General features: G+C 39.1%; 2 protein-coding genes and 1 long non-coding RNA gene across 8 annotated transcripts in view; 1 reads left to right on the forward strand and 2 right to left on the reverse strand.

Moving 5' to 3' along the window:
• Positions 1 to 21,196, reverse strand: RADX (RPA1 related single stranded DNA binding protein, X-linked). 3 transcript variants are annotated; one of them, XM_072929106.1, is made up of 16 exons: positions 20,825 to 21,196; positions 20,602 to 20,710; positions 19,125 to 19,267; positions 18,148 to 18,340; positions 14,914 to 15,022; positions 14,693 to 14,784; positions 14,476 to 14,598; positions 13,245 to 13,343; positions 12,519 to 12,686; positions 11,878 to 12,035; positions 11,268 to 11,461; positions 10,171 to 10,239; positions 5,497 to 5,576; positions 4,759 to 5,052; positions 3,410 to 3,592; positions 1 to 3,006 (listed from the first exon to the last, which is right to left on the reverse strand). In XM_072929106.1, exons 1-16 carry the CDS (start codon positions 21,194 to 21,196, stop codon positions 2,861 to 2,863), a joined length of 2,532 nt encoding a protein of 843 aa, XP_072785207.1. In that variant the 3' UTR covers positions 1 to 2,860. The 3 variants fall into 3 exon arrangements, with proteins under 3 accessions (XP_072785207.1, XP_030128427.4, XP_030128425.4); XM_030272567.4 differs by having other exon boundaries at positions 20,602 to 21,196; XM_030272565.4 differs by lacking the exon at positions 10,171 to 10,239 and having other exon boundaries at positions 20,602 to 21,196.
• On the forward strand, positions 20,588 to 25,591 carry LOC116808427 (uncharacterized). 2 transcript variants are annotated; one of them, XR_004367885.3, is made up of 3 exons: positions 20,588 to 20,706; positions 20,828 to 22,689; positions 22,844 to 25,591. It is a non-coding gene; the product is annotated as an uncharacterized lncRNA (long non-coding RNA). The 2 variants fall into 2 exon arrangements; XR_012055981.1 differs by having other exon boundaries at positions 20,828 to 25,591.
• Positions 24,399 to 27,955, reverse strand: part of NRK (Nik related kinase) — a 100,988-nt gene continuing 97,431 nt past the window's right edge. For all 3 annotated transcript variants that reach the window (XM_072929105.1, XM_030272562.4, XM_030272561.4), the window contains exon 31: positions 24,399 to 27,811. In XM_072929105.1, coding sequence (XP_072785206.1) covers positions 27,728 to 27,811 — 84 coding nt within the window. In that variant the 3' untranslated portion in view covers positions 24,399 to 27,727. The remainder of the gene's footprint in view (positions 27,812 to 27,955) is intronic.

The raw sequence follows: 27,955 nt of genomic DNA on the forward strand, positions 1-27,955 counted from the left end.
TTTACATATATTAATTTGTTTATTTATATTCTCTGCTTTTCAGTGTTGCACAACTTCTCAATCACATTAATTCAAAATTAGTATTACCTTTATGATCTAAAACTTAGGAACTTTTATACACTCACAAGTACCACTAACTACATATGTCCTACCTTCCTCCATTCTTTGAAATTAATGCTGAAAACACAAGAAACATGTACATATAAGGTTTCAGAGCACAGTTCTTTGGTCAGGTACACCTTCCACAGAAAGAAATGTGCTCTGATATTATTTTGCCCTCAGCAAATACACAGCAGCAATAACGGTGATGCCTTTGACATACTACAGGAGTAATGACTCTATATCTTGGCTTAACATGGCAAAAGTATCATTTTGACAGACTCAAGATCAAAAATCAATTTGTTTCACACTTGTGTTAATGAACACTGAATGAAGTAAAACACCAAGTGGTTTCTTTGCAGAGGACCTTTGCTCCAGTCTGACAGTACTGGATTGGCAGGGAGAAGAGAGACAGGCAGAGTGGTAGAATCACAGTAACACTGCAGCATTTCAGCCACTCAACTCCACATATTAAGTTCAGTGTTATTTAACAGGATGATGATTCTACAGAATGATCCAAAGTAGTAAAATTCCAAGTCTGCTACAGGCAGTGGATATTCACCAGCTGCACAAAGAAAGCCTGTGCTGCCAACACTGGCACCCCATTCTTAAAGAGGAAATATCTCTCCTTCCCAGCTTTTGCCATGAAAAATTTCTAACACTTGAGTAAAATAAAATTATATCCTTTAATGTTTAAAACATTATCTACATTCCACATTATTCTGAAATTTCCTTTAGAGTTAGGAAGTCCTAACATGTAAGAAGAAATTATTAATGCTTTATGTTTAAAGCATAAAGTACTAAGCAGTGCAATGCCACAAACAGCCTTTGGCTCAATTTCTATGGCACGGGGTGAAGGAAGGTGGCAGGACCATCTCACCAATGTAGCTCTGTGACAATGTCAGCCACATCAGTCCTTTTGTACAAAGACAATTCCTTTAATAATTGCCTTAAGAAAAATGGTTTCATTAAAATTAGACTTCCATCTGAAGTATATGTAAATAAAAAACATTGGCTGACACAGTCAGCATGGCTCAGTTTGGAACATGAAGTACTGTGTGACTCTCACTTCAGAGCAATGGCATCTCACCTTCACATACCCATAAGCAGCACAATGACACAAATAACACTGCAACCCTACTCTTCTTGGGTTGGTATATTTTCAGTTTGCCTTCTGTGGGTACTCTGAAATGCGTGAGTTGACAAACATTGCTCCAGAACTAATACTTCTGATTCATATTAAATAGATAAAATACAGTCACATTTAATTGACTTTTAGTTCCAGTGCAATTTAAGTTAAACTTACATATTTTAAAACTGTAAACTACACTAGAAAGACACAATAATTTTATTAATTTCATTACTTTTTATCTGTAGTTGCCTGTGAACTTATATGTAACTTATATGTAACAAAATCAGTTACATTTATCTGTCAAATTACCATTAACTGAAGATAGGGCACAGACTTGAGGAAAAAGTCCACTGCCCCAGGGCAGACAAGTGAGCTACTAGTTGAAAGAGTTAATCTCCAATTACCATCAGTCTGCTAAAATGTGCCTAAGAATATCTGTTCCTATAAATTAACTCTATGGGCTTTGGTCAATAATGGTACGATTTACCTGGCAAGTCTCTGTAATTCTTTCTTCTCAAAGAATTGAATTGAGAGCAGCATTTCAAATGGACACGTAGTCAAATTGAAAAGAGCCCCTCCTTGAAAAAAATTTTGTAACAATCCAGTTCTATAAGTGATTTGAGGCTGTTTAACATGGAAGAAAAACGTACTACTTGATTCTGGATCAGCAGGAGCCAGTTGCTCCTCAGTACAGGTAAAAAGTTGGCAGAATTTTCCAGTCTTCTGCTTTTGTGGAAGTAGCAGCTTCTCATAGTTGCTGAACTCCTTCATGTTCTAAGAGCACACCTAGAAATGATGTGGCAAACTGTATATCCTGTCATAATTAGCATTTTTTAAAGGCAATTTTCTCTTGCAAAGCTAGAAGCAAGTTCCAATAAAAAAATTCTTTAAAAAAATATTTCATTACTTGTATTAATGAATAAAATATGTTAAAAATGTTTGGATGCTATACTCACTACCTAACACTCTGTGTACAAAAGCAGACATATAAAAACATAGCACCTGACCTTGCTCAGGTGAAAAGAACTAAAAGTGTTTTCCTGGATCATGGTACTAAAGGCACCATGGTATTTAATCCCTTTCACATTAAGCTTCAAGCCTAAAGAGCAGTTAGGCTGCCTCTGGTACCTTTCACTAAAAAAGATCACCACAAAACATCAAAACTCTAATCCTCAAAATTATTCTAATTTTCAGCCTAAATATTTATCACAGCCCATTAATTCTTTCGCAAACACTGACTTAAATATTAGGAAAGCTTGCCTCTCTTCTCAGTTCTCACCCAGATATATACATTTCCTGTGTATGGTTGTGCACAGGCAAAGAAAGACAGCTGACAATCACTTTGACTCCTTGTTATCCTGCCAAATGATCAGCTCACTGTACTGCCTATTCATCTTCTTGAACATCAGTGACCAAGACACTGTCTCATCTGTTCAAGACTGAAAAATAAAGGCAACAGTTGTCCTTTCCAGTTACATGGATGACCACTACAACTGCCCTAAGAATCACAATTTTGTATTTGTGTCTGCTAGTTTTAGAAAAGTGCAATGTGTAGAGGGTGTATTCAAATTACAGCAAATTTATTTCCCTCCTTTTGAACAATATACATTTGAAAATTAAGTTATTAAATTACACTGGATCCAGCACACCTGGTTCCACTGTCTTGTAGATTTTGCTCAGAAAGACTTCCACCTTATCATCACCCAAGTGACACATGTCCAAGATGCAGATAACGTGTTTGCCATCGAGCTCCTTCGCTGCTTGTACAATTTCATCTAGAAATTAAGGAAAAAGGTATCTGTATACTCTGTGCACAATAAAAAGGTATATAGAATTGATCATGTTTTCCATAAAGTAATGTTCAACCTTCTTTCAGTGAAAAATTTTATTCATCAATTCCATCACTAGAAATGATAGAATCATAATTAGATATGAGTTTGTAGTTTGGATATTAAAATATGGTCTTCAGAGGAGGAGAACAGCTCCAGCAAAAACTGCACTGAAAGTTCAGTATTACAGCAATTTACTAAAGGTAGCAAAATAGAATTCACATCTCTTTCACTGAAGAGGAGAACAATGTCTGATCTACACCAGAGATTTCTACAGAGGATTAACTCTTGCACTGATAGATAAACCAAGAAATGACAAAAGAGTAACATCAGTGAAAGGCAGTCTCACCTGAAAGAGGAAATGTCTCACAAAGCCTCCCAGTGCTGGCAGCATTCTGCTGGCATGCAGAAATACAACTCATACAGGACAATAATGTATCATTCTGAATGTCTTCCAGGTGAAATAAGTGGGGATGGTCAGGGCAAAACAGTGGAAGAAAAGCAACATCTATTGCTACATCATGGTTTATACCTGTTGAAGAAAAATATTTTATGTTAGCAGAAGACTTTGTATTCAGCCCATCAGCAACTTTGTGCACAACTTCTCTTTTTTTAAACAAATCATTGCACTGATTTTTATTTACATGTTTCTTGTCCATCAGTTAATAATTAAAGTCTAATAATATGTTTCTCTATAGGATTATACACAAGCACATTCAAATTGATATGATGTTATTAAAAACTATGGTTTAAGGCTAACAATGTTAATAGTTCAGAAAACATTAAACCTTGGAAGCCATTTCATCCTCATTTTAACTTTATCTGCAAATGCAGAGAAATTAATTTTATGACCAGTAAAGTGTGCAATGCAGTGCTACTTTCATCTTACAGTCCCAGGATTCTAATGACTTCAAATATTCAAACACCTTCTCTGCAAATGTCCCTCAGCAAATAATGAAAACTTTTAAATTATGGGAACTTAACATGAGCACTGTTAAGCAAGGCAATTTCTGTTCCCTTTTAGCAGGAAAACAAAATCAAACTTAATAACCCTCAATAAAGCTAGCAAACAGATACACATCAACTTGCATATTTATATTTTAATAAATAAAAATCAACCAACTGACACTTCATGTGAACCAAAAGCAGCATGGAGCAGTTAATGAATATGGCTAAAATGCAGCCTTTCATTTTCTGCCAAGGAAAGAAGGAGCTTTAGGAGCAACAGTATGAAAGAATCAACTCAATGAGAATAATGCTGAAAAGAAGCATTTATAACTGTTCTTTTTCCATTTAAGAACATTAACTTGTTTCTGATAAACATCTCTCCATCAGAAAGTCAGCTGGCAAGCGCAACTGAATAATTTGCCTGATTATGTCAGGACCTAGTTCTAACTGAAAAAATTGATAGTTTAAGGACTACACACATTCTTCAAATAACACTCATAAGACTATACCAAAAACTGAAATTATACAAAAAATTATTTTACAAACAAGATATTCAGACATTTCATTGAAAGACATGTTTAATGAGAATAAAAATTACCCTAAATGGGAACTCTACCAAAAATCTAAAATGATGATTTTTTAAACCTCAGGAAATACTCAGAATCAACTGATTCCTTTACAGAAATCCATTCAGTTTCTGATGAACTTCCATTGCTTTTGCTTAACCATTTTTTACAAGAAGCTACTTACCCAGAACTGTCACTTCATAATACCCAAGGCCATTAGCACTTTTAAAGTCATTGATGTTTTTATCTGTTCTGGCTTCTACTGGCTGATGCACTGCTGCATGAAGGTTGTACTGTTGCATAAGTAAGTCTTTGTGCACATAATCAAATTTACATGGGATACTTTCTGGGAAAATTTTGCTGTGATGAAAATAATTCATTAACTTGTCTTTCACTTGTGCCCACAGGTCACTCTGCCAGGAATCACAAGTTCTTCCAGTGTCTTCAGTTTCAGCTGTATTACTCACTCCTTCTTGATCTATTATAAGCACAGAAAACATTTAGTTGCTTATATAATTGTGTCATTCCTCTGTTAAATAAGACATTATTTTCATTAGAAAATTTCAACTATGAACACATGGCAGAAATTAAAACAGCCACAAGAAAATGTGAGGTCTCATGCTATAAAGTGCTTCTGAGATACTAAACTAACTTAAAACTTGTATAAATTTATTGCCCATAGTGGGAAAACATCCAATGCTGTCCTTTCAGCCATCCCTTAGAACCCAGCAGAGAACATTGAGTAGAATGACACTGATGATACATTGCTATAGTGGTTCCCCAGAGGCTGATGCAACCAGATGTACAGAGGAACTGTCTTAAACAAAGGTTATAAGGATATCTTTGTTGCCTGGTTTGGACCTGAAGAAAAGAAGTAGTCTTAAGCCTCCTAAGGTTAATATAGCAACTATTTGCAACGTACCTGTGCAATACTGCAAACTGTCTGACACAGCCTGTCCATTTTTATCTTGCACAGAATGTCCATGCTGATATTCATCTAAACTATAAAAAGAAAATTATAGTGTGTATACATATATATATATACCTTAAAGCTAATTAACCTCAAACTCTACGCAGCAAAAGACAGACTTCTAGTGATGAATGATACAAGCTCGAGTGAATGAGCTGATTCCTTATTGTGAGAGTTGTACACAGCAGCTTGACACAACGAGACCCCTGGTGCTCAGAAATCAGCTCAGCAGGCTCAGGAGCAGCCCTGCCCGATTCCCGGCTTTGGGAAACAGACCGGGAAGGGTTTTACATCGGCAGCCGGTGTCTGCTGCCCTCCACCGGCACCTGCCGACATACCACGCGTGACACGGGCAAACATCACGGGTGACCAACAGGTGACTGGACCGCAAAAACCGGGAGCCCAGCATGCGGCTGCGCTGAACTGCCACCCCTCAGACCCAGGAACACTGCACGAATGGAGTCCTGCCACCACTCCGGAATCCAAAATTACAGAAATGCCAAATCTCTATTTTCCTATGGGCATACTGTCCTGTTGTAACGATCAATTCAATGAGGCAAACTAGGCATTTGTTAGACTTTCTTTTTAATCATGAAGTTTTGAATTAATGGTAAGAAACTATTCTTTATCAATCTCTAATAAATTACCTAGGATATTATGCAGGAGAAAAACATAAGAGGCACTCTGCAAGCAAACATGGTAAAATAAGCTCTTAGGCCCATGTATTCTTTTATTCTTTGATCCATTTCTCTTATTAGAATAGAACTCACTGTGATGTCTGAAAAAACTTAGGGAAAGGACTATCTTGGTTATCTTGCATCACAAACAACTGCAACAGGTAAGACTTTGTTAAGGTACCATTAAAATTCCAGACCATCAAAGCAGTTAACAATAATGACAAGATGCAGACAGCAAAAAAGGAATCAAAGATGAACATGCTGTTTACTGGACAGCATATTGTATTGATATAGTATTTCATAAGGATTCGCAGGTTTAAAATATTTTTCTATTTCATACTAAGGTGTATCTTGAAAATTTTGTGTCAACATTTCCTAACAAATGGAAAATGTCTAAAATAGTATCTAGTGAAAAGATAAAAGGAAATGCACTATAGGTTTTGAGAATGAAAGTATTATTTTAAGAAATGCACTCCCATCATGGATGTCATCACTCAAATTACCTCCTTGTGATGTCCAAATCTAGGCACAAAAGAATCCTCACTTAAGCAGTACAACCTGTGCAATTACTGCCCACAAAATTAATTTTCACTTTTGAGATCTGGACCTGTTAACCGTAAGATGAAACCCCAGCACAGTATTAAGAAAGGCTTGCTCAGAAACCAGCGTGTCGAGTTAGATACACACCAACTTCTCTCCTCATTAAAGCAGAGGGTTAAAGCAAGTCAGACTGCTGACAAGTGGATATTGTGGCAAGTGGGTATCATGGGTTTTTTCTTTTAAAATTGTCTAGATTTGGAAGTGAATAGGCTCTGATTTGAATCAAGCAGAGCCTCAGGAAAATATGAAAAAAAACTTGCCACAATTTTTCCCCACTTCTTTCACAGATCTGTAGCTGGGATAATTTCTACCTGCCCAACACATTATTCCTCCAGGCCTGCTTTGTGCTGGAGGAGCCTGATTTGAGCTAGGCTTGTAAGGGAAACTACTTGTCTCTAACACAGTTCAGGTGCTTCTTTGTGAATGAACCACTGTGTCTGCAATGCACCTGAGGCCACCTACATCCCTCCACTTACTGCAATGTTGCACACCAAAACACCCACAGCCTATTTGACCCATGCCAGCTTTAGGAGAACTTGTGCCCTGCCAGATTTGCTGTTTCCAGCCTTCACTCTGCAGGACCCCCCTTTACACAGATGTCCACTTAAAAAAATCCTTTCTTCACTATTTTCAGATACACTGATATTCAATTTGTCAGTCATTTTATTTTAAAGTATTGTCATCAAAAATAACATTAATCAAAATATATGGCAGATCAGTGTTTTCAGAAACTATTGGGAAAATAAGCATGTCCCTATGCTTCGCACCTATTTCCTAAGCACTGGGACTAAATGTGATAAATGAAATTAAGCAAAAAAATAGTTATGACTCACAGCTATGCCCAAACAGTGCAAGGAAGTAAAGTGCCTCAAAACAGCACAAGAAAACGTCCCACTCACTGATAAAACTTTTTTAATAGACTGGTTTGAAATGAACAAACTGTTCTGACACCATTGTGATAAACACATCTACCACAGCAAGTAACAGAGAGACCAAAAAGCCTTTCATGATAACTTGACAAATTTACAAAAAATAATTTTTAGTGTCTACCAATTTCTCCCTGCCAAGTTCTGATTTATGTGAAAAAGGGTTGTGAAGGAAACATCACATGCTGTGAAACTTTTGGTCATACAAACCTCAAGATGTATTTCCCTATATTACAGAGTCCCCATTCCCTAGCTCTCACATCCACAGGAAGGAAAAAGGACAAAAGTGTCTATGTGACAAAAAATACAAAAGTGAAACTACAAGGACAGAAACAGGCAAACAAGTTCATTTCATGCATGGAGTAGGAGCACGTAGTGCAGCATTTCCATGGAAACACACTAAATTTACAAAGATTAAAATTCTAAAAAAACTACTGTGCTTTTTTCAGTTCCACATAAAAATAATCCTGTCTGAAATTCCTAATCTTTCCTCATACACCATTACTTCATTATCTATAAATTAATTTACTTTGGAGTACATTAAATGCTTAGAAGTACCATTATGTGGAAGATCTTTACTAGCAAGGATATAAATATCAATAAAAGTGCTAAATTACCCAGTTTCTTTGTTCTTTCTGAAACCCTTAAAAATCATGTAAGTTACCTCAGAAATGCAGGAACTCTAGCTGTCAATAAAAAGCCTCAAAATAAACTCCTACTGCTTATAAAACTGCTTATAATCACAAACAAAAGTCTTGTATTAAACTATTCTGATAGTTTATGTTAGAATATGTACTTTAAAACATATCTCTACTATTGGATTCAATGATCCTTGTGGGCCCCTTCCAACTCAGAATATCCTCTGAAATATGTGAAGATTGTTAAAACTGCTATTGTTAATTTCATCAACATATTAAAGTATTTCAGGGAGAGCTGACATTCTGCTACATCTAAGGAACAGAAAACAATGGAAATTTAAAGTATGTCAGCTAACTTTCTATTTTTCTTTGGCAATTTGGAGAATTCAGCACAATTCTATAGTTAGTTACAGAAATACACGAGTTACCTTTTAATTATATAGAGTGAAACAGCTTTCCATAATCCAACACAGACTTTCTCCTCCTTTAGCTGGGGTTCTAGCACTAATGGCATAGAGTGGACACACAGGTAGCGAGGAGAGTAGCAGATTGAGAAAAGCAGAGAACAAAGTAAACATGCCTTAACTTCTGGCTTCACCTATAAGAAATGGGGAGAAGACATTCTTCCCATCCTCCCCCCACCCTGGAAAAAGCAGAACATTTCTCAGCAAGCAAAAGAAAACAAGATTCCTTACAGTCAAGGAAAATCTCCTGATTTTCCTATGGATTTGTACAAGTCCCTGCAAACTCCTGCACCACCTGCAGAACTGTGACAAGGTGATGCTTTTAATGAACCAGCTGCAAAGTCAAGTAATCATTTCTCCTAGAAAATGCAGTTTTTACCAAAAGGACCAGGAAACAAGACACATGGGTTCAAAACAGCCTCATTTATCCCACAGAAAAAGCTGCTGCAAATTAGCTTCCAATAAATGTTTCAAGAAAACAGGCATGCTTGTAGGGGAGCAGTACTGATAGAATGGTCAAAAACTTTGATCAGCTCCCTCATTACCAATGTTGCCCTATTTCTAGCACTGTGATTCCTAGGGGGAGAAAAGGAAGAGATGCTAAAAGTAAACCAAAAAGGCAACTGAGCCATATATGTAGTCATGACACAAATCCAGATCACTGACAAAATACACAAACATTCTAAATTACTAACACCAAGGAGTTCAAACATTCAAGTTGCTCAGGTTCTGTCTGGAACAAGTGACAAGAATTTATGGCCCTTAAAAATGCTCAAAGGAAAGTAGCTTGTAGCCCCTGGTTAACAAATAAAAACACTCATTCAGTTTTCTTAATAATTTCACTTTTGTCGTTATTTCAGTAGGTTCCAGACTTGACAGGGCTCTGGATTTGAAATTCCTATGTGGACTTCAAAATAACCCCACCTCCTCTGGATCCAAACTGACTTATGTAAGAACTGAGTCCTGGGGAGTGAAAGGAGCCAGGGGAGTGGCTTCCCAGGGACAACTATACTTACACCTCTCTAGCGTCAACAAAAATGTACAGCTCAGCCACCACCAGAAAATCCATTCATTACCGTGATGAACCTCTGTTATTATATATTCCCTTAGTAGAAGTAGTAGCAATATAAGATGCTTAATAACATGCTCAAAATTATGTTTCAGATCTATTTAGAGTCAGTGCAGACGAGTGAATAGAAAACATGATCTGGTCTTTCATTTTACTTCCTCAGAAGATATTCCTGATCTGTAAAATTTTTACTCAGAGTATGTTTGTTTGATTATTGCAATTATTCAACACAATTAATTTCACATGACTTACCCTAGTTTTCTTCTTACAGTCCGCGTAAAATAGGGGTAAGATGACACAGGACTAACAGGTGTACCTCCCCTTAAAGTAGGAAATTCACCATTACTTTTCAGTATCTATTTAAATGGAAATTCACAAAGCAAGGGACTTTGATGTTTTTCTTTCAGGCAGAACTAAACTAAGACACTCAAATGCTGGAAGTTTTCATATGGAACAGAATCCACTAAATTTGCTGTAACACTGCCAAGACAAAACTTCTATTTACCAAGGTAAATACTAAATTTTCATTCAATGCTAATTATATTTTATTACATTTCCCCTCAAAATATTCTAAGTATCTACTCTCTTCACACATTCTGACTTATGAATGTGAATAGTGAAGAATATACCCATTATAGTATGAGAAATCCACTGCAAAAAACCAGATGTGACTGGTCTGACTTTTGAAACTTTCCATCTGCCAGTGTGTACACCAGGCTCTCAATAGTGAGTATGGCTGTAGTATTTTACACAGGTGTTGCAAAGAAGAGCAGTCTTATACAAGAAGTTACATTATCCCTGAATTTAACATTGTATCAGATAATTTACAAGTTATTTTGAACTTTAGGTTAGCACATGACCACCATCTACTTTCCTTTCTGACAGCAAGTTACAGCTACATGCAGTACACCCCATTGCCCAGAAATCAAAAATAAAGTGTGTTTGAAATTAAGGAACATGTATACTTGATTCTGAATTTTCAGCCAAGCTATCTGATTTTCTCACATCACTGTAACTGTTGTTTGTTCCACAGCTATGTCACTAAACTACATTTGGTTTAATATTTCAAAAGTATTAACTACTTTTATTTCAAATCTGTGAGATTAGTAATAAAGTAGTATAAATATTAATCAGAAGAGAGCACTGCAAACCTACTTTAATTAATCCTTCATTAGCATGAACGGTGTAACTGTCATCACCTATGCTAGGAAAAGTACATAATTACATTTCAAAGATTAAACTATATATGCTTTTAAAGGTTTCTTATTATTTTCTACAGCCTGGGCTCTGGTCTAACTTCTGAAAACACTTTTTAGAAGATCCACCACTTATTTATGAGGAGAGCTTACTGTTCTGCATCTCTTCTGAATCTGTGTGTTGTCTTTCTCTTGACTGAACTCCCCTTTGACAGCAGAGCTTGGTGCTGATGTTCCCCAGGAGTGCAGGGTGGCTCCAGAGAAGACTTAACTTCTTCATTTTTTCCCTTGTCAACACAGTCTTCTTGGGACACAGAAGAACTTCCAAGAGACTGAGAGGTATCTTTCTGCAACAATAGTTAATTGTTTAAGATTTTAAATGCATGCACTTAAAGGTATTTGTTCCAACTCAAAAACCTGAAAATTTCTGACAGTCAACTTACATCTAGCAGAAGTTATATTCTAATCATATTAATAAGGTAAATTCTGTCTAGAAAGTGACAAGTGAGCATGTTGCAGCAGTTGCCTCTCCCACACTCCAATTTACATCAGGTTATCAGTCAAACTAGCAACTTTTAAACGGTTACAAGTTTTACAGAGGACTGGCAGAACACTTTCAGAGAAGCACTGAATCATTGCTTTTTAAAGTTTTGCTCTCAAAAATCAGATTAAAAGACAATGCAATTATATTCTGAACTCAAATGCAAAATTCTCCGTTCTAATGACAATCATAGCTGCTCTGGCATTAATTCACACACCATACCTGGACAAGTTCCCCTCCTGGGGCTTCAGCTGCATTGCTACAGCTGATGTATCTTATGGCACTAATTATTCCCTGAACAGCAATTCGCTTGTGCTCTCTGTAGTGCAGCTCTTCAACCTCTTTCCCTATTTCACCTATGGGTTTCAAAACTGATTCAACTGCAAAAAAGAAATTTCCAGAATCAAGTTTTAGAGAAATACAGTACCAAAATCTCTGAACACAAGACTAAAAAGAAGATTTTTTTTTTTTTACTAAGTATTAAATTGATTTAAACTTATGTTTTTAAAGAATTCTAAACCTTTTTGTTATCCACATCATGTGGAAAAAAATTAATAAACCTTCTTAGGTCATAAGCATCCTTTGGTATGCATTATCAGACACCACAATTTCTGTTTCAGGTGAAATTTCCAGTTCAATGTGGCTTTCAGAATAACTATTTTTAATTTTGATGTGGCAGAATACTCAGAGTAAGTATGTGTAGCTCATGTCAGCTTCTACAATTCTCCTGCAGCTAGCAGTGCAATATTTTCTGTGAGGTGAAGATTTAGCCTATAAAACATTTACTTACAAAAGGGAGCTTTTCTTGGAGTAAGACTGACTGGAAAAGGCTACAAATCTTAAAGATATTTCATATAGCATACCTTCATTGTTTTTACAATATTTCAAAAAGCTATCAGGAGGTCGTGGAAAAGGGTAATATCCACCAATGACAGTTTTCTTTATTTGATCAGCTTCATTTTGTGATTTTGTCCACTGAATGAAGTTTTTCACTTTGGCATCCTTTGTGTATGGCTGGCCCTTGTGCCACCCTTTTAAGACAAAAGTAATCAGGTATCAAAACCAAAGCACGCAATGGACACTTGTTCTCATTTTGAAACTCCCCTGAACACTATTTGGAAAAAACAAATCAAGAAAATCTTGACTAGAGAGTACAAAAGATGTCTTTTGTCAAGAGTGTTTTGCAAAATGAGTACCTTGAATCCCTTGACTAAACTTGCATTTGACACTGAATGTCAAACAAATGTTAAATAACAGAAAAAAACCCAAAACAACTAGCAATAAAGCTCCTAGAACAGGAAAGCTGCAATGTTTATTAATGCTTTAAGTAAGTGGAACTGCCATTGCTACACTATCAAAATATTAACAGCCTGAAAGAATTAGGAAACATATGCCTTAACCTAGAAATACTTTTTATAAGATAAACCCATTTTAATGCCTCACAAGAATGCCATTTGCCTTCTTGTCTTCTCCAGTGATGTTTCCTTATCACCTCATAGTCTATACTGATTATTGTGCTGTAAAATGAAAATACCGTTTCCAAAGAAATAACATGAGAACTACATAAAACAAGAACTAGTTTAAGTTACCTGTAATGAATATCTGACTTTCATTTGAAGTCGTAAGGTAAACTGTCCTGGAATGATTCTCAGTCATCACTCTCATCTGTGTACACACCAAGTATGTCACTGGAGAAAAAAAAAAAAACCTTCATTTTTTTTCCCGACAGTTCACTGATTTTAGAATAGCAAGACTGACACACATTGGATTAATTTTATTAAGTTCTCTAAACAATGCAATTTAGTTATTGACCCTACAAATGTTTCATGCATGTTTTGAGTTGCCATTATAAATTACCATATGAACATGCAATTAAATCTTCAATTTAATTTCAGCATAGGTATTACAATTAAAACATGAGATACTTCATCGGGTAGGATATCACTGAAACAAATAGTACAAATATTGGTATTAGACAGCAGTGTTTCTTAAGGATAAAAAGTACAAAATCATGAGAAATTATGGCATGCCACAGCAAAACTTCTAAACAGAGCTCAGACTTACTCTTTTGGTAGTATCCCAGTTAAACACTAGACTGTTATTCTTTCCCACTTCCCCAGAACACTCAAGATGAATGCAGCCACAATCTAAGCAGGACTGTGCAGCTGGTGCTGCATCAAATGTTATAAAAAATGAGTATCAACACCAACCAGTGTTCAAAAAAGGATGAGTGCTTGGAGGAGAAGAGAAAGAAGGCAAGAAGAAATATTTAAAGCTCTTTTAAAATCCTACATTAAGGATTCCCTAGTTTAAAATTTATTACTCTTAGCTCATGTGTGATAACTAACACAGCTGAGTCATGATTGCTATTTGGACAAAAAACACTGTTTCAAAGAAATGAAACTTTTCCACTTTCACCTCTCTCTTCATTCAATTCTCTTAAATTATTCCTGTCTATAAAAAAGCAGGTATTTACAAGTCAAGAGGAGCAAGAGATTTGACCAGCTGCTGCCTTTAATAGCTTCTGATGCTAGAGACATTGCCCAGGTTCTTCTAAACAGAAATATCTGAAATAAATGAGGCCAGAGGAGCCCCAGGCCCAGTTATCCATCTAATTGTTTACACTAACAGACTGCAATTTGTAAGGGTTTCAAATACTTTTTTTTATTCTTAAATTTTAATTTCTGATCCACTCTCTTCTGCCTGAGGAGATAAATCATGGCTTTTTTTTTACTCAGTGGCAACTAATCTCAGAAATTCACAATGAACTAGAAAAACATTAAAAATAATTATTAGTAAGTATTATAGAGAGATGAATACTTGGATGAATACGCTCAAACACGTCTGGCTGAGAAGTTGCAAACAATTCCAGTATGAATGGTTGGTCTGAGGTCCCATCAATGGCATGTGCCCAACGATACAGCCAGAAGTCTTCACTGTGTTCTAGATAAACAAATATTAAGAAAAATGTATAAGCATTTACTTAGAAATTTAGAAACTATTTAGTAAGTTCTGAAAGTCACATTTATAGAAAAACCTCTTTTTCTGGCTCGCTCAGCCCTTCCTACAAATGTCACAAGACCAATAACATCACAGGAATGATTGTGCGGTAAGTCATCCAGCTCTGACCTAAAAGCAAAATAGAAGAAAGCTGGGTAAGCTTTCTCAGAAACTCTGAAAAAAGCACTTCAATTAACATTCACTGTAAGGCAGTGTAATTTAAATTCCAGCTTGATAACCAACAAAATTCTATTTTACCTTGTGATAAACCTATATTTAACTTCAGGTAATCCCCACTCTGGCTTAACCATTTCTTCTGGAATAATACTTATTTCAGTAGGAGGATCTCGAACATTAAGGCAAATTTCTGACAACAAAAAAAAAGTAACATTTACAGCATGAATACAAATTATCATCATCATCATCATCATTGTTATAATAACAATATAACAAAAGTAACAACAACCCATAAAGAAACCAGGGTAAAGTTTCTTAAATATTCCAACTTTGTGAAATTATTCATCAATTTCTCTGAGTTCAGGTTTTCATCAAAATAAAGTAAGGAATTCAGGTACAACGAAACAATTTTATCATCTGAGTAATGTTAAACTTTCCAACTGCCTACATGAGCCAACCAGTCCAATCCAGGCAGTATTTTAACAGGAACTATCCAACCATACTAATTAGACACTAAGTACTTTTTACACTAGCTTTGTTGTCAAATGTCAGTAAGGTCTGAAACTGATGTTCAGACAATGAAGTAAAACAGAATTGGTGCATGAAAATTTCCATATCTGATGCTAGTTCAGGTAATTATTAATAGGATAGAAATACACCATGGCCATGGAGGAAAACAAAAGGTCTTCCCATGCCTATTCTATAGCACCTTGAAATTTTAATTTATTTCTCAGACTGTTTAGATGCTAAATTACAAACATGGTGGAGCACTGGGGCAAGCAAGGTGCTCTTCAACCAGAATAAAAAATAGAGGAAGAGTGGCTTCAGCTTCTAGAATACACAAGGCAGTATTCTATGGTCTCATTACAGGACAAATCCTGCTGGTATATAAAAGACAGAGTCCAATGAAATTTCTTGGGTTTGAGTAAGGGATTATTCAAAAAATGCACCCAGAAAAGTAAGTAAGTAGATATAAATAATACACACAACTGTTTATGTAATATTGGGTGCCTCACCCAGGCAGCACAACATTAGGAAGGTGTTTACTTCAAGTCAGATCCTCTACTTAGGAATATTCTCTAGGCTTCTGCTTTCTAGAAATGTATTTGGAGAACAATTGTGGTTTTGCATATGGTCATTTAGGACGTATCACCAAGAAAATTCCTGACACAAAACTTTCCCATGCATCAAAACTATGTCTCAATTGTTTCATTATTTTGAGATTAAATGAAAGCCATACACTCAGGTCAGGATTATATGCTGGCTAAGGTCAGTCCACCCAAAGGCTGTCATCAGTGCCACACAAATTCACTGATGTGTGAAGCTGATATATGCACACTGCCTGGCAGTGGAATTCAAGGCATTGGTACCAAGTTCCAAAGGTTTTAGGTTGTGAAACAGCACCTCTCAGCAAGTCCCACAATGCTGCAGCTGCAAACGGTCCAGCAATGCAGAGCTCACCCCACAGAAGTCTAGTGATGTGCCTGAAGCATAGTGCCCTGCAGGACTCTCCATCTGGAAACCCTTTAATACTGGGGAATTGAAAACTCTCCAGATCCACTGTACAATATTTGCAGCTGAATGGTTCTAAGGACACACTGGAAAGTTGGGATTTGATGGAATTACAAATTCAAAATGAATGAAGAAAAAAGAAACTGTTACTTTTGTGATTTAGCGTAATTGAAACCTGAAATATTGCCCCACATTGGGCATATAGAGATACTTAGTGAGGTAATAATTTCACTTCATCTGAACAAAAAAACCCATCACACAATGGAAGTTGCACAAAATCCATGTTTACAAATGCCCTAAAACTTTTTCTGGATATTCTGTTCTCTTGTGACTCTGTTCTTAGAGAACATATGGTCATACCATCCATTCATGCATCATGTAAATTCGTATTAAGACAAAATTCTCAGCTTTGTGCAAGGAACTGAGATTCTGTATGTACTTTTGTATGAAGCAAAGATTTACCATTTCTGCAGTTTATCTGTGCACCATGGTGCTTTCCAATGGAGTGACTTCTAGGTCTTCCATCACACAGCTATTACCCTTTAGAGCCCAGTGGCTGACTTGGCTGGCCATTTTGATCTCTTTGTTACCACTTCTACCCCGATAATGCTTGTAAGAAATCAGAAGTGCAGAGTAAATAGGGCATTGAAAATGCAAAGATATTTGCCCATAGAAAACGTCAACTCAGATGGCATATTTCACTCTGTCTTCTTTGCATAGAAAGGTTTTGTGGCAATTATAATTGTTTTCAGGGTTGGCTTGTAATTGTCATCACCTTCCCTCACAAACTTCCATTCCTGGTTAAACATTTCTATCTCCTGCCAAGCCATCACAAATACTTCACACATTGAGATATGGTTTTAATACAAATATTTATCAGTCAGGCAAGATCTTGCTTCTGGCAGTGAAAACAGTGCTTATTTTTGTACACTGTAGCTAACTTTTTGTGCACTGTTTCCTAACTCCATTAGGAAACTGTCATTGTCAATAAGTTATACACAGATCACCCTTCACCATCATGCATATTGTTTCAAGAACTTATTTGAATTTTCTGAATGTTGGCTGTCATTTTGTTCCAAGTACAAAAGCACAAAATGGGAAAGAGCTCATACAGAGTGAAGGAAGAGAGAAAACAACCCCAAAGTCGATCAATTCCAGTTTGAAAAGGCCATTACTGCTATACTGCAGGACTTGTATTTTTGTAGTATAGCTCCTTTGAGTATCTGCCACACTAAAAAACTGGCAACTAAGAAAATGCTTTTTCATAGCCAAGGAATATTCTTCATACACATACTCCCACAGTGATGCTCTTTCAGCACACAAAAGTCATCAATGCAACCTTCTGTTCTGTGGAGCTGTGCAGATACTCTGGGCCTTGACAGTATACACTAAAATCGAAAGTCAGATGAGGTGATAATGTCCTTCAATGACATGGAAAAAGATGCGAGCAGGGTTCAAGTGATATGTGTGTTATTAAGCAGGAAGTAGAATCAGATTAAAAATCATCACCAGAGGCCTATCTTTATAATTTCTGTTCCTGATATCAGGGATTATTTTTTAATTTCTTTATTTTTTTAAATAAAGCTTTTAACTAATTGCGGCAGTAAACTTTGTAGACATGATTCAATATAAACAGGGAACAGCATGAACCTGGACACTTAGACACCTTTCAGAAGTACGAACTAAGTATTTATACCTTACAATTAACATCAGCAACAGATCACTTTCTATTTTATTTCTATGGAGAACTACTTTGCACAGCTGTATTTCATAGACAGAAAATAGGTTTCTGCAATACTTAACCAATTGTAGCAAATCTCTTCATCTGTGAATCCCCTGGGGTGGGGTGTGTTTTAAACGGGTAACTGGATTTGATGGCATACTTGGCAAGGAGCAGCACTGTGCCAACCTTCATACTGTGATACCATTCAGGACACAGCGAGTTCCACAAAACCATCGACATCATGCCTGAGCCATCAGCAACTTCAAAGTAAGCCTGAGGGAAAAAGAGACAATATACAGTCATCTTATTTATTATCATTCTGCTAGGTATTTATTTTGGATAATGCACCGGTACTTGACTCATAAATGATTTCTCTGTTACAAATGGATATAAATGTTCCAGAACTTGTACTGAATACTAAAGTGGAAAAAAATCCCCAATTGTTAAACACGGCAAATGCTGAATCTGAAACTGAGCAGTACAAAAAGATTTTCAAACTAACCCACTACACCTCCCGTCTCCTTTTCCAAGAAGTTCAACACAAAAATATAAGTTAAATCTATTAGATTTAAGTTAAATGTATTAGAAAGTTTAACATATTAGAGTTGAGTATATACAAGTTAAATGTACTAGAAAAATAATTGAGAATTTTACAGTAAAATAATCTATCTGAAAGTGAACAGATGAGAGAATCAGGGCCTAGAAATAATTTAAATATATTGCCTTTTTTTTTTTTTTTGACAGGATATAGTAACTCCAACTTTCAAAGCAGAGACCAGAAATGTTTAGGCTATTAAACTAACACCTCAAAGCATCCTTTTCTTCCCAAAAAGCTCAAAAGAACTATAGTAACTGAAATGCAGCCACTAAAGTTTGTACACATATGATTACAAAATTCAGCATTTACGGCTCTAAAGAGCTCAGCATTTTTGTAAAGGCAGCATTTTCCATATAAAATAGCTATAAAATTACTTTATGTGCTTAGTATATGGGAAAAAATATTTTCAAATATCCTACAGCAATTTGAGTGTTAACCTATCCATTTATCCCTCTTTACCTGATAAGGCATATCCATTTTTTTCTCTGGTTTTCCATAGTACCTTAGTCTAGATTTGTGCAGGATTCTCACAAGAAGTGGATGGAAATGCACTCTGCTTCTCCATGTCCTTTCCAGATGACCAAGATTAGTCAGTTTGGAGACTAAGGTTAAGGGGAGGGGAAAAGAAAACACCAAAAAAGAGCATTCATGATTGAACATCTAAGTTTTCAGGAGTAAAGTGGCAGGATGTTACATCTATTTTATTAATCTTTCTAACATTTAAAAATGCTCATCTGCTGATATCATTCACCAATAAAATTCTGCTATGAATTATCTGCACACAGCATAGCTTTTTTTTTAATTGAGAGTGATGACACATTTTAAATGACACCAAAGTGTTGTCAGATGAGCAGAAGGGCTATTACAAAACCCACAGGTGTCAGCCTACAAGGGATCACACTCGTGCAGAAGTCCTGTTATACCTCTCTCCTCACCAGGCTTCGTGGAATGACCTGAGCCCCCCAGTGCTGATCACATTTTTGGTGGCAGCCTCTAAGTGTGAGCATCCTGTCCCACAGATCAGACATGAGACTACTACTGCACCCAGTGTTTTTGACACCTCAGAAGACTGGACACAAGCACCACAGCTACACATTTTCAGTCAATGTTCCTAGAGTTAAAAGAACTCTCTCAAAACAACAGAGAATCACAGAAGGGGGTGGGTTCAAAGGGGTTATCTCGTTGCAATACTCTGCCATGGGAAGGACATGCTGCACCAGACCAGGCTGCTCAGAGCCCCATCCAAGCTGGTCTTAAACACTTCCAGGGGCAAAAGTATCCACAAGTCAATAACTCTGGGACACCTGTGCTAGTGCCTCACCATCTTCCCAGGAAAGAGGTTTTTCCCACAGGAGCAGGTGAACTGTGACACAGGTGGCACATCCGCAGTAGGGCCAAACACAGCTGGAGGATACCAGGAAGCTCAGCCCAGCTGCACAAGCAATCACTGAATCAACCAGGCTGGAAAACACCCCTAAAAGCATCGAGTCCAACCTATGACCAAACACCACCCTGTCAACCAGGCCATGGCAACAAGTGCCAAATCCAGTCTTGCCTTCAGCTCCTCCAGGGACGGTAACTCCATCACCTCCCTGGGCAGCCCATTCAAATGTCTAATCACCCTTTCTATGAAGGAATTCTTCCTAATGTGCAAGCAAACCCTTTGTTTAAGACTATGTGTCCTTGCACTGCAGCTGGTTACCTGGGGAAAGAGCCCGAGCCCCAGCTGGCCACACGCTGCTGTCAGGGGATTGTAGAGAGTGAAAAAGCCCCACGGAGCCCCCTCTTCTCCAGGCAGAGCCCCCTCAGCCGGCCCTCACAGGACCTGCGCTCCCGACCCTTCCCCAACAAAGCAACAAACGCCCAACAAACCGGCACCGCCTCCTCCCTCAGGGCGTCCCTCCCGCACCCCCACAGCCGCCTCCTCCGCCCTTACCATCCACATCCACCCGCACCGGGGGTCTGTCCGGTACCCACACGTCTCCGTAGGGATCCTCGTTGTTCCAGAGCGGCAGGTAGTGCCTATTGTCCCCGCGGAGGGGCTGGAGCGGGCGGTGCCCGTCGGGCGGGGTGCCGGCGGTGCCGGTGCCGGTGGTGCCGGTGCCGGTGGTGCCGGTGCCGGTGGTGGTGCCCCCCGCCCGCTCCAGCCCCTCCAGGCAGAGGAAGCCGCGGTTCAGGCGCCTCTCGTCGTAGCGGAACGAGCAGCGGGTGAGGCGGAGGCGCGTGCCCGCCCGCAGGCGCGCGCGCTGCACCAGCCCGTTGAGGCGCGGCGCGAGGTGGCAGCGGTGCCAGCGCGCGCCGTCCGCCAGCGTCACGTCGTACCAGTACTGGCGGGGAGCGGCGGGCGGCGTCCGCGCCAGGTACCGCTCCACCGCCACCACCGTCACCGCCGGCGGCTCCGCGGGCGCCGCGCTCAGCTGCGAGGAGCTCTGCACCTCCTCAAACACCCTCTGCAGAGAGAAGGCCCCGCCGCCCTCCGCCGAGGTCGCCGCCCGGTTCTCCTCGGCCCGTTCAAGGGTAGCGTCCTGCATGACAGCGCTCTGGCCGCCCCTCCCGGGCGCTAGAGCCGCGGCCCGCGGCGCTACCGGGGCCGGCCGCGGCTTCCCGCTGTCATGGCTGAGCCGAGGGCGCCGCCCCCACGGCGCGCGCGCGGGGCGGGGCGGGCGGGCGCGCGCGGTTCAAACCGCCAACGGCCCGGGCGGGGGCGGGGACACGGAGACAGGGACACGGGGACAGGGACACGGACACGGGAACAAGGACACGGACACGGGGACAGGGACACGGACACGGGGACAGGGACACGGACTAAGGCACGGGGACACGGGGACACGGACACGGGGAGCAGCTGCGGTCCGGAGCAGGGCCGAAGCTGAGCCCTGCGGAGGCGGTGAGAGAGGCGGCCGGGTAGCGGCGGTGCGCGGCCCCGGTGTCCCTCCGCTAGGCCGGGGCCGCGCTGCCCCCGCGATGTTCGGTGCCCGCCCTCGCCGGTGCTGTCTGGATGAGATCCTCTGCAACCTGCTCCGAGTGACCCTGGTTTAGCAGGGGTTGGACTCGATGTTCTCCAGAGATCCCTGCCAACCCCAGCCATTCCAGCAGGACAGAGTGAGGAGAGAGGGGAAAAAAAAGGCTGAGAAGAGCAGCAACTTCCAGCCTTTATAGTGTCACTGGTGCAGATAATCTTTAGAAATTTAGAAGTATGGCTGCAGCTTAGGCAGAGCTGGCTCAGGTGCTGAGCAATTCTTCCAGCTTGAGCACAGATGTATCCTTAGTCTACTGTCTTTGTTACTGTGGAGCATTTGCCATGGGGAAATTGGAAAACCTGTTGCCTGAACCATTTAAAACAGTCCGAAAACACTAGACAAAGGGGTATAAAGCACACACTTTTGCTGGCCTTTAGAATTCTCTAGGAATTATTGGACATTATGGATTTTATGTCACAGTGCATTCCTTAGTAAGATTATATTGAAGTATTGGGTAAAACTTCCACATGGTGTCTTTCTTCCCCAGTAAACATGACTTGTGTGAACTGTGAAAATGTGTGAACTGGTAAAATGGCATTTACAGTTTAAAAAAATGAACATGATCCAAAATTATCTTGCACAGGATGTGATTTCACATCACATACAATGGATAACTATGGTGCACACTTTTTTTTGTTATTAAGTAACATGTGGGTATAATGAGGAAATCTGTGGACCGCTCCCAGTTTATCTCCACTTTTGTCTGTGCCCATGATGTGATTTGCAGAAGAAACTTACTCATGCACAGGTTATTGTTACATGTGCATTTGTTGCCATTTTTATTGTGGGTCAGTGGGGTCTCATTCATTGAAGCTGAAGCTTTTGTGGACTGGTAATGGACTGACGTGGACTGATAGCAGAGTTAATACTTTGTACTGGATAAATCTGTATGCATTGCAGGTTCAGATACAAGACAGCTCCGTCTCTTAGGAACTTGCTCCTGCTGCCTTCCTTCTCACCAGCAGAGGTCCAGCTAACATACCAATTTCAAAACTGGAACAAGGGTAAATCGCTTGCTGTCAGCATGTGAACAAGTTTTCAAGACTGGCTATGTCTGTGAGTTCATCTGGATGTGTGTTGCAGAATAAAAACTCTGGATTAAAACCCTCCCTCAGAACCGACTCCTTTCCTTCATTATCGCCTCAAAACCTTCTGCAGCACAGGAAACTGGAGAGGGCGAACCCCCTGCGAGGGAAGCTCCATCCCGCCGCCACCGCAGCTCCGGCATGCCCAGACTTGTCCCGCCCAGCTGCGACATCCAGCTCGCCTAAAGCGTCCCTGGGGGGAAGCACCGCAGCTGCCGCCGTTCGCTTCAGCAGCAGGGCCAACAAGCCAAGGCACGTCCCGTCCTCAATATCGGTAATACCAATAGATGTGACTTCCCTACCATACCTGAACAGTGGGACTGATCTGACTGCATTAGAAACTGAAGATGAGAAACACTCAGTCAGTAATGACTGGAGAGGAGCCATCAGCAGATGGCTGTACCACATCACAAGAACTAAGGGCTTTGTGTTATGCTGAGCCTGCTACAGCAGGGTGTATAAGCAGCTCATTAAAGACAATATGAGTTTTGTATGCCTACAACCAAGTGTGCTAAACAATACTTGTGTTCAGCCCATGTCAATCAATAATCTCAAATATCTTGGGTTTTATATACAACACACTTTAAGAAAACAGTTGTTAGCTTTACAGCAGTGACAGTGAGGAATGAGCCATACTGAATAGGAGGATGTTATAACATTCTGTTAAATATTACATTTAAAATACACTGGAGATATGAAAGGCACAAAAAATTAAAAGATAATGCTCTAGATTTTAAAAAATTAGCTGGTGTGAAATATCATAAAGCTTACTGTAAAAGTTGTTCACCACAAAGTGTTTTGCGGACAAAAATAGAAAAGTTTTTCTGTTGCATTTCACCATTATTTCCTAGGTGCTCTTGTTAAATCTTCTGAGAAAATAACGGAAGTGGTCAAGTAATGCTAAAGTAACATTTTGGGTGATTACCCAGCTGACATACCTTTGCCCTTTAATCAGCTCTCTGCACTTTGAAAGGCAGCTTAAGAAAGTGGTGGGTTATCAGCAGGAAAATTTCTTACACTTTTGGTGTGTGGAAATTTCACTTACTGCACAGGTTTTAAAATCCACAGAACTCTTTCCTATAGACTGCAGGTTTGCTTATGCTTCATTTAACTTAAATACAGATGTTTACCCATGGAACTGTACTTGTAACCCAGCTTTTATGATGGTCTTTGGAGAAACAATGCCAGTGGCAATGAAGACTCTGTGAGCTTACCTGAGAAAAAGTGACTTGGGCTAACCTGGCGCTCAGGCTGATGTGTACAAAAGCCAGTTCTTGTAGCATCAATGACACAAGCTGTCACTTTGCTGTAGTTCCACTGCCCTCATCCTACTGGGCGTTTGTGTAAAGAGAAGGGCAGACACACAGGAACCCAGTGACGCTCATTAGCAGCACACACAGCACAGCACTGGCTGTCACCCTCAGAAGCACTCTGTCCAGTCTGAAGGCTCACACTGTCACTTGGACATCTTTATCCATACAAGGATATATATTTATTTTGTCCCTACAGGCAGATATGGATGTTTCCCTAAGGATGGTGACTGGATTTGGAAAACAATAACAAAGGTTTCTACGATTTTTACAACAGCCGATGTCAATATAACAGAATCATTGCAAACATTATACTAGTTTTGATTTTTCAGAGTATTTTTATTACTGTTTCAATTGTACAATTTAAACCTTAGAGAACAATACATAGTGTACAGTACATAACTTGCATGGTTCCCAGGTTTTGAAGTCATGTGCCAAGCTTCAGGCTGCAAGAGAGAGTTCACCATGCCTAAAATGAAAGCAGGCACATAGACACAGTTCCACATTGCTGCAGCATTAGCACAATCTTACGTGGCAAATGCAACATAATGAGCACCACCTGTCATTAGGAGACTGCATGTTCCAAAGGGTTAATGACATGGATCCTTAACATTCTGCCCCTGTAGCATTTTTTCATGTCAAAGTGACATAACTAGAAAAACACATTAAGCAGTTTAGTCCTTGGTTTTAAAAGTTAGTGAAAGGGTATAGCTAGTGAAACATCTCACAAAATGAAATTACAAATTTGATATACATTTTGCATAGTTAAAATTATGTCTGGATAACCTTGGTCACTGGATTTTTTTCTTCTGGCCTTTGTACTTTTGCTACTTTTGCTTTGAGCTGAACAGTTATTCAAAATACTCCCTCCCTCATTCAGTGCCCCCCAGTTGCTTCAGATACCTTTCCATTTCTTTGGCTGCTTTCTTTTCCTTAACATTTTTTAACCTTTTGTATTCCTCCTATAGCAATATGCTGTGCTAGACACCCACTCCCTTACCTTTAGCTACTCATGCTTCTTTTCTTCAGCTTTTCCCTCCTCTTCAGTCACTTCCCCTTTCTTCTGCTACTCTTCTCAACATCTCTGGGCTCTTTCTCATCTTCAACCATTCTGACTATCTCTTTATAAGAGACAATGCCACACATTTCTCCTTCTTGCATCCAGTTGCTGTTGCCATTGGCAATACCACTTCTAAATCCTTCAAAAGCTTTCCCCTCTAAGTGCCTCATTCTTTCCATAATTACACATGGAAAGTTTTAAATGTTTTTTTTTATAGTGAATAGAAAATGAAAATCCAACTCACTGCCTCGAATTGGAGCTAGAAAGAAGAAAGCTAAGAAAGGGAAACAGAATGAATTACAATCCCAATGTAATAGTGCATATTCCCTCTCTTGAACTTGGGGTTGTTTGGGCTTTTTCCCTTTTAGCATGGAGTTAAACTTCTTCACAGTGTGTCAACGTATTGTCATTGTTGCAATTTTCTGCTACAGTAAACTTAAGCTTGATCACATTTGCTTCTTTAGTCTGTTCATATGAGTTATAAATTCCCACTGTTCTTTGCTAAATTCTTTTCAACTAGTCCCTAGCATCAGGAAAGTATCAGCCTCCTACCTGTTGACACCAAAACAGGGGAGGGGAAAAGTCCCATGCATCCTCTGTAATGCAGAGGCTGCTGAGATAAGCACACTTTGAAAATATTACAGGGCAGCCTGTTTCAAGTCTGCACACAATCTAATCACTTGCATACATTAAGAGCCACTTCGAGTATTTAACTGTATTTTTTTAGTATGGCTTTAGGTTTATTTTTCTGTTAGTTAAACATTTAAAAGGAAAATTCTTCATTGAAAAACACTATACATTTTGAGATAAGCTAGTGCCTGTGAAAAGTGCTAGGTTAGTAACTTTGGAAAGTGCAGTCCTCCGTATAGCCAAAAACATAACAACAACATGTGCAGGCACCTCTGGCCTGCCTGCAGCAGTGAGGAGCCAGCACAGGGAACAAGGGGAAGGGTGATTAGCCCCTCGTTTAATTCCCTGCTGACACCCACAGGGCCAGCAGTTCTGAGCACCGGTCAGTCACAGCATCACTGCCAGCACCCGGACTGACAGCCAGAACTGGACAGCACAGCTGCCAGCCCAACAACTCTGCTTCTGCCTCCTAGACAACACAGAACCATCATCCTTGAGGTAGACAAACAGATATTCCAACACACTTTTCCTGCACCTTTCAGTATCAAATATTTCAAGTAAAAACACCTATTTTCAAGCACTGGAACTAGTGATTTCACTTTTGCCCACAGCATTATCCCTACTGTATCATGTCTGGAATGAACTCTTTTGTATTACATTTGATGCTCTACGTTTTCAAAACACATCCAAAAATCAGCTACATGAGGATTACATTAAACCCTACAACTGAATAATAGTATATGATTATATATAGTGTATTTATATATATATATGTATATATTATATCTCTATAGTTTTATGGCCAACTTATAAGCCCCTGAGAACAGAGTTTATGCAGAAACACTGGCACCAATAACACTAGAAGATGCAGCTTTATTTAGATGTAATTAGCATAGAAAGCACCTGGAATTATTTATATTTTCTATTTATAATAGATGAACTCTTTGGATATTTTCATAACTATATTAAGAATACATTTGTTAATCTTAATATCCATTGTGGAAAGATTATATTTACATACAAATACATAAAGACATTATATGAAAAAGCAAGAAGGAAGAATAGAAAGTGCCTGCTCTTGTGCCTTTCTTTATATACATGGGTAGTGCCTTTAAATCAATTTATATGAGTGTGTGGGTCCCACCTGTGAATGAAAGTTACAGGTTCTGTTTCATAATACTTTATGCATCTATTATTTTGACTGACTATTTAAACTGTTTTTACAAAAACATCCTACAGTAACTGTGTCTATGGGCTCAGGCATCCAGCCCTGAGAGAATCTCAGTCTGCCCCCCACCCTGCATTTGTAACAATCTCCCAGCTGGGGCACACATTCAGAATTAACTATTTTTACAACACTGTACTGAGACACACCTGTCCACCCAGCACAGGGGATGATCCCTCAAGATCCAAGGAAGGAGGATCCTTCAAGCCTTCTGGTCTGTGCTGGGACCCACCACAAACCCTTACTCCTTCCCTGCTGTAAGGCTTGGACAAGTCATTCAAGTTCATCATGGTGACAGTAACAGCTTGTTTAAACTGCAAAAGGAGCCCAATCCCAATTCAAAATAGATTCCAACTGTGGTTTTTTTATCTACCTACAGTTGTCACTGTCCACAAAAAGTGACTTCAGTTCAAGATACCAACATTACATCACCTGTGAAAGTGAAACTGTCCATTTTTCAGAGTACAGGAGCTTCTTATATTGGCTACATTCTTCACTAAAGTCTCCTTATACAATCCTTGTTTGCAACATACTTTGAAAAACAAACTAAACATGTTTGCAGTACTTCAAGTGGAAAATGGAATTCTTTCCGGACTGAAAGAATATGAATTTTAATAAGTCAATAATGACAACAGTTTTGTAGGTAAGAAGTGCAAATTTGTGTGTATTACCTCTGAGAATTTTACACTGCTACCTACAGGGAATTTTTCATTTTCTTCATTTTGATGTGCTTTACCAGTTGAATAGTACATTTTGACCAAGAGTCATAAAGTATATTTGACTGCTGCCTCCTGACTGTACAGATGCAAAGAACACCTTGAAAGGGGAAAAAAAAAGAAGAAAAAAAAGATGCTACTGTCAGTTTATATTTATGAAAATATTTTTACTAATATAAGAAAGGTGATAGAATGTCACAGTCCCAAATACAAGGATATACATATATCACAACTGAATTTTAAT

The sequence above is a fragment of the Taeniopygia guttata genome, chromosome 4A (assembly GCF_048771995.1).
Source record: "Taeniopygia guttata chromosome 4A, bTaeGut7.mat, whole genome shotgun sequence".
NCBI lineage: Eukaryota > Metazoa > Chordata > Aves > Passeriformes > Estrildidae > Taeniopygia > Taeniopygia guttata.

Bases quoted from the DNA above. Each gene is read 5' to 3' on its own strand.
- RADX (XM_030272567.4), bottom strand. From the start codon at position 21,196: ATGCAGGACGCTACCCTTGAACGGGCCGAGGAGAACCGGGCGGCGACC. The intron at 10,240-11,267 runs GTAAGCTCTCCT...TCCTACTTTAAG, and splicing joins TTCAGAAGAGATGCAGAACA to GGGAGGTACACCTGTTAGTC. The intron at 3,593-4,758 runs GTAAGTAGCTTC...TTTCTTCAACAG, and splicing joins TTATGAAGTGACAGTTCTGG to GTATAAACCATGATGTAGCA.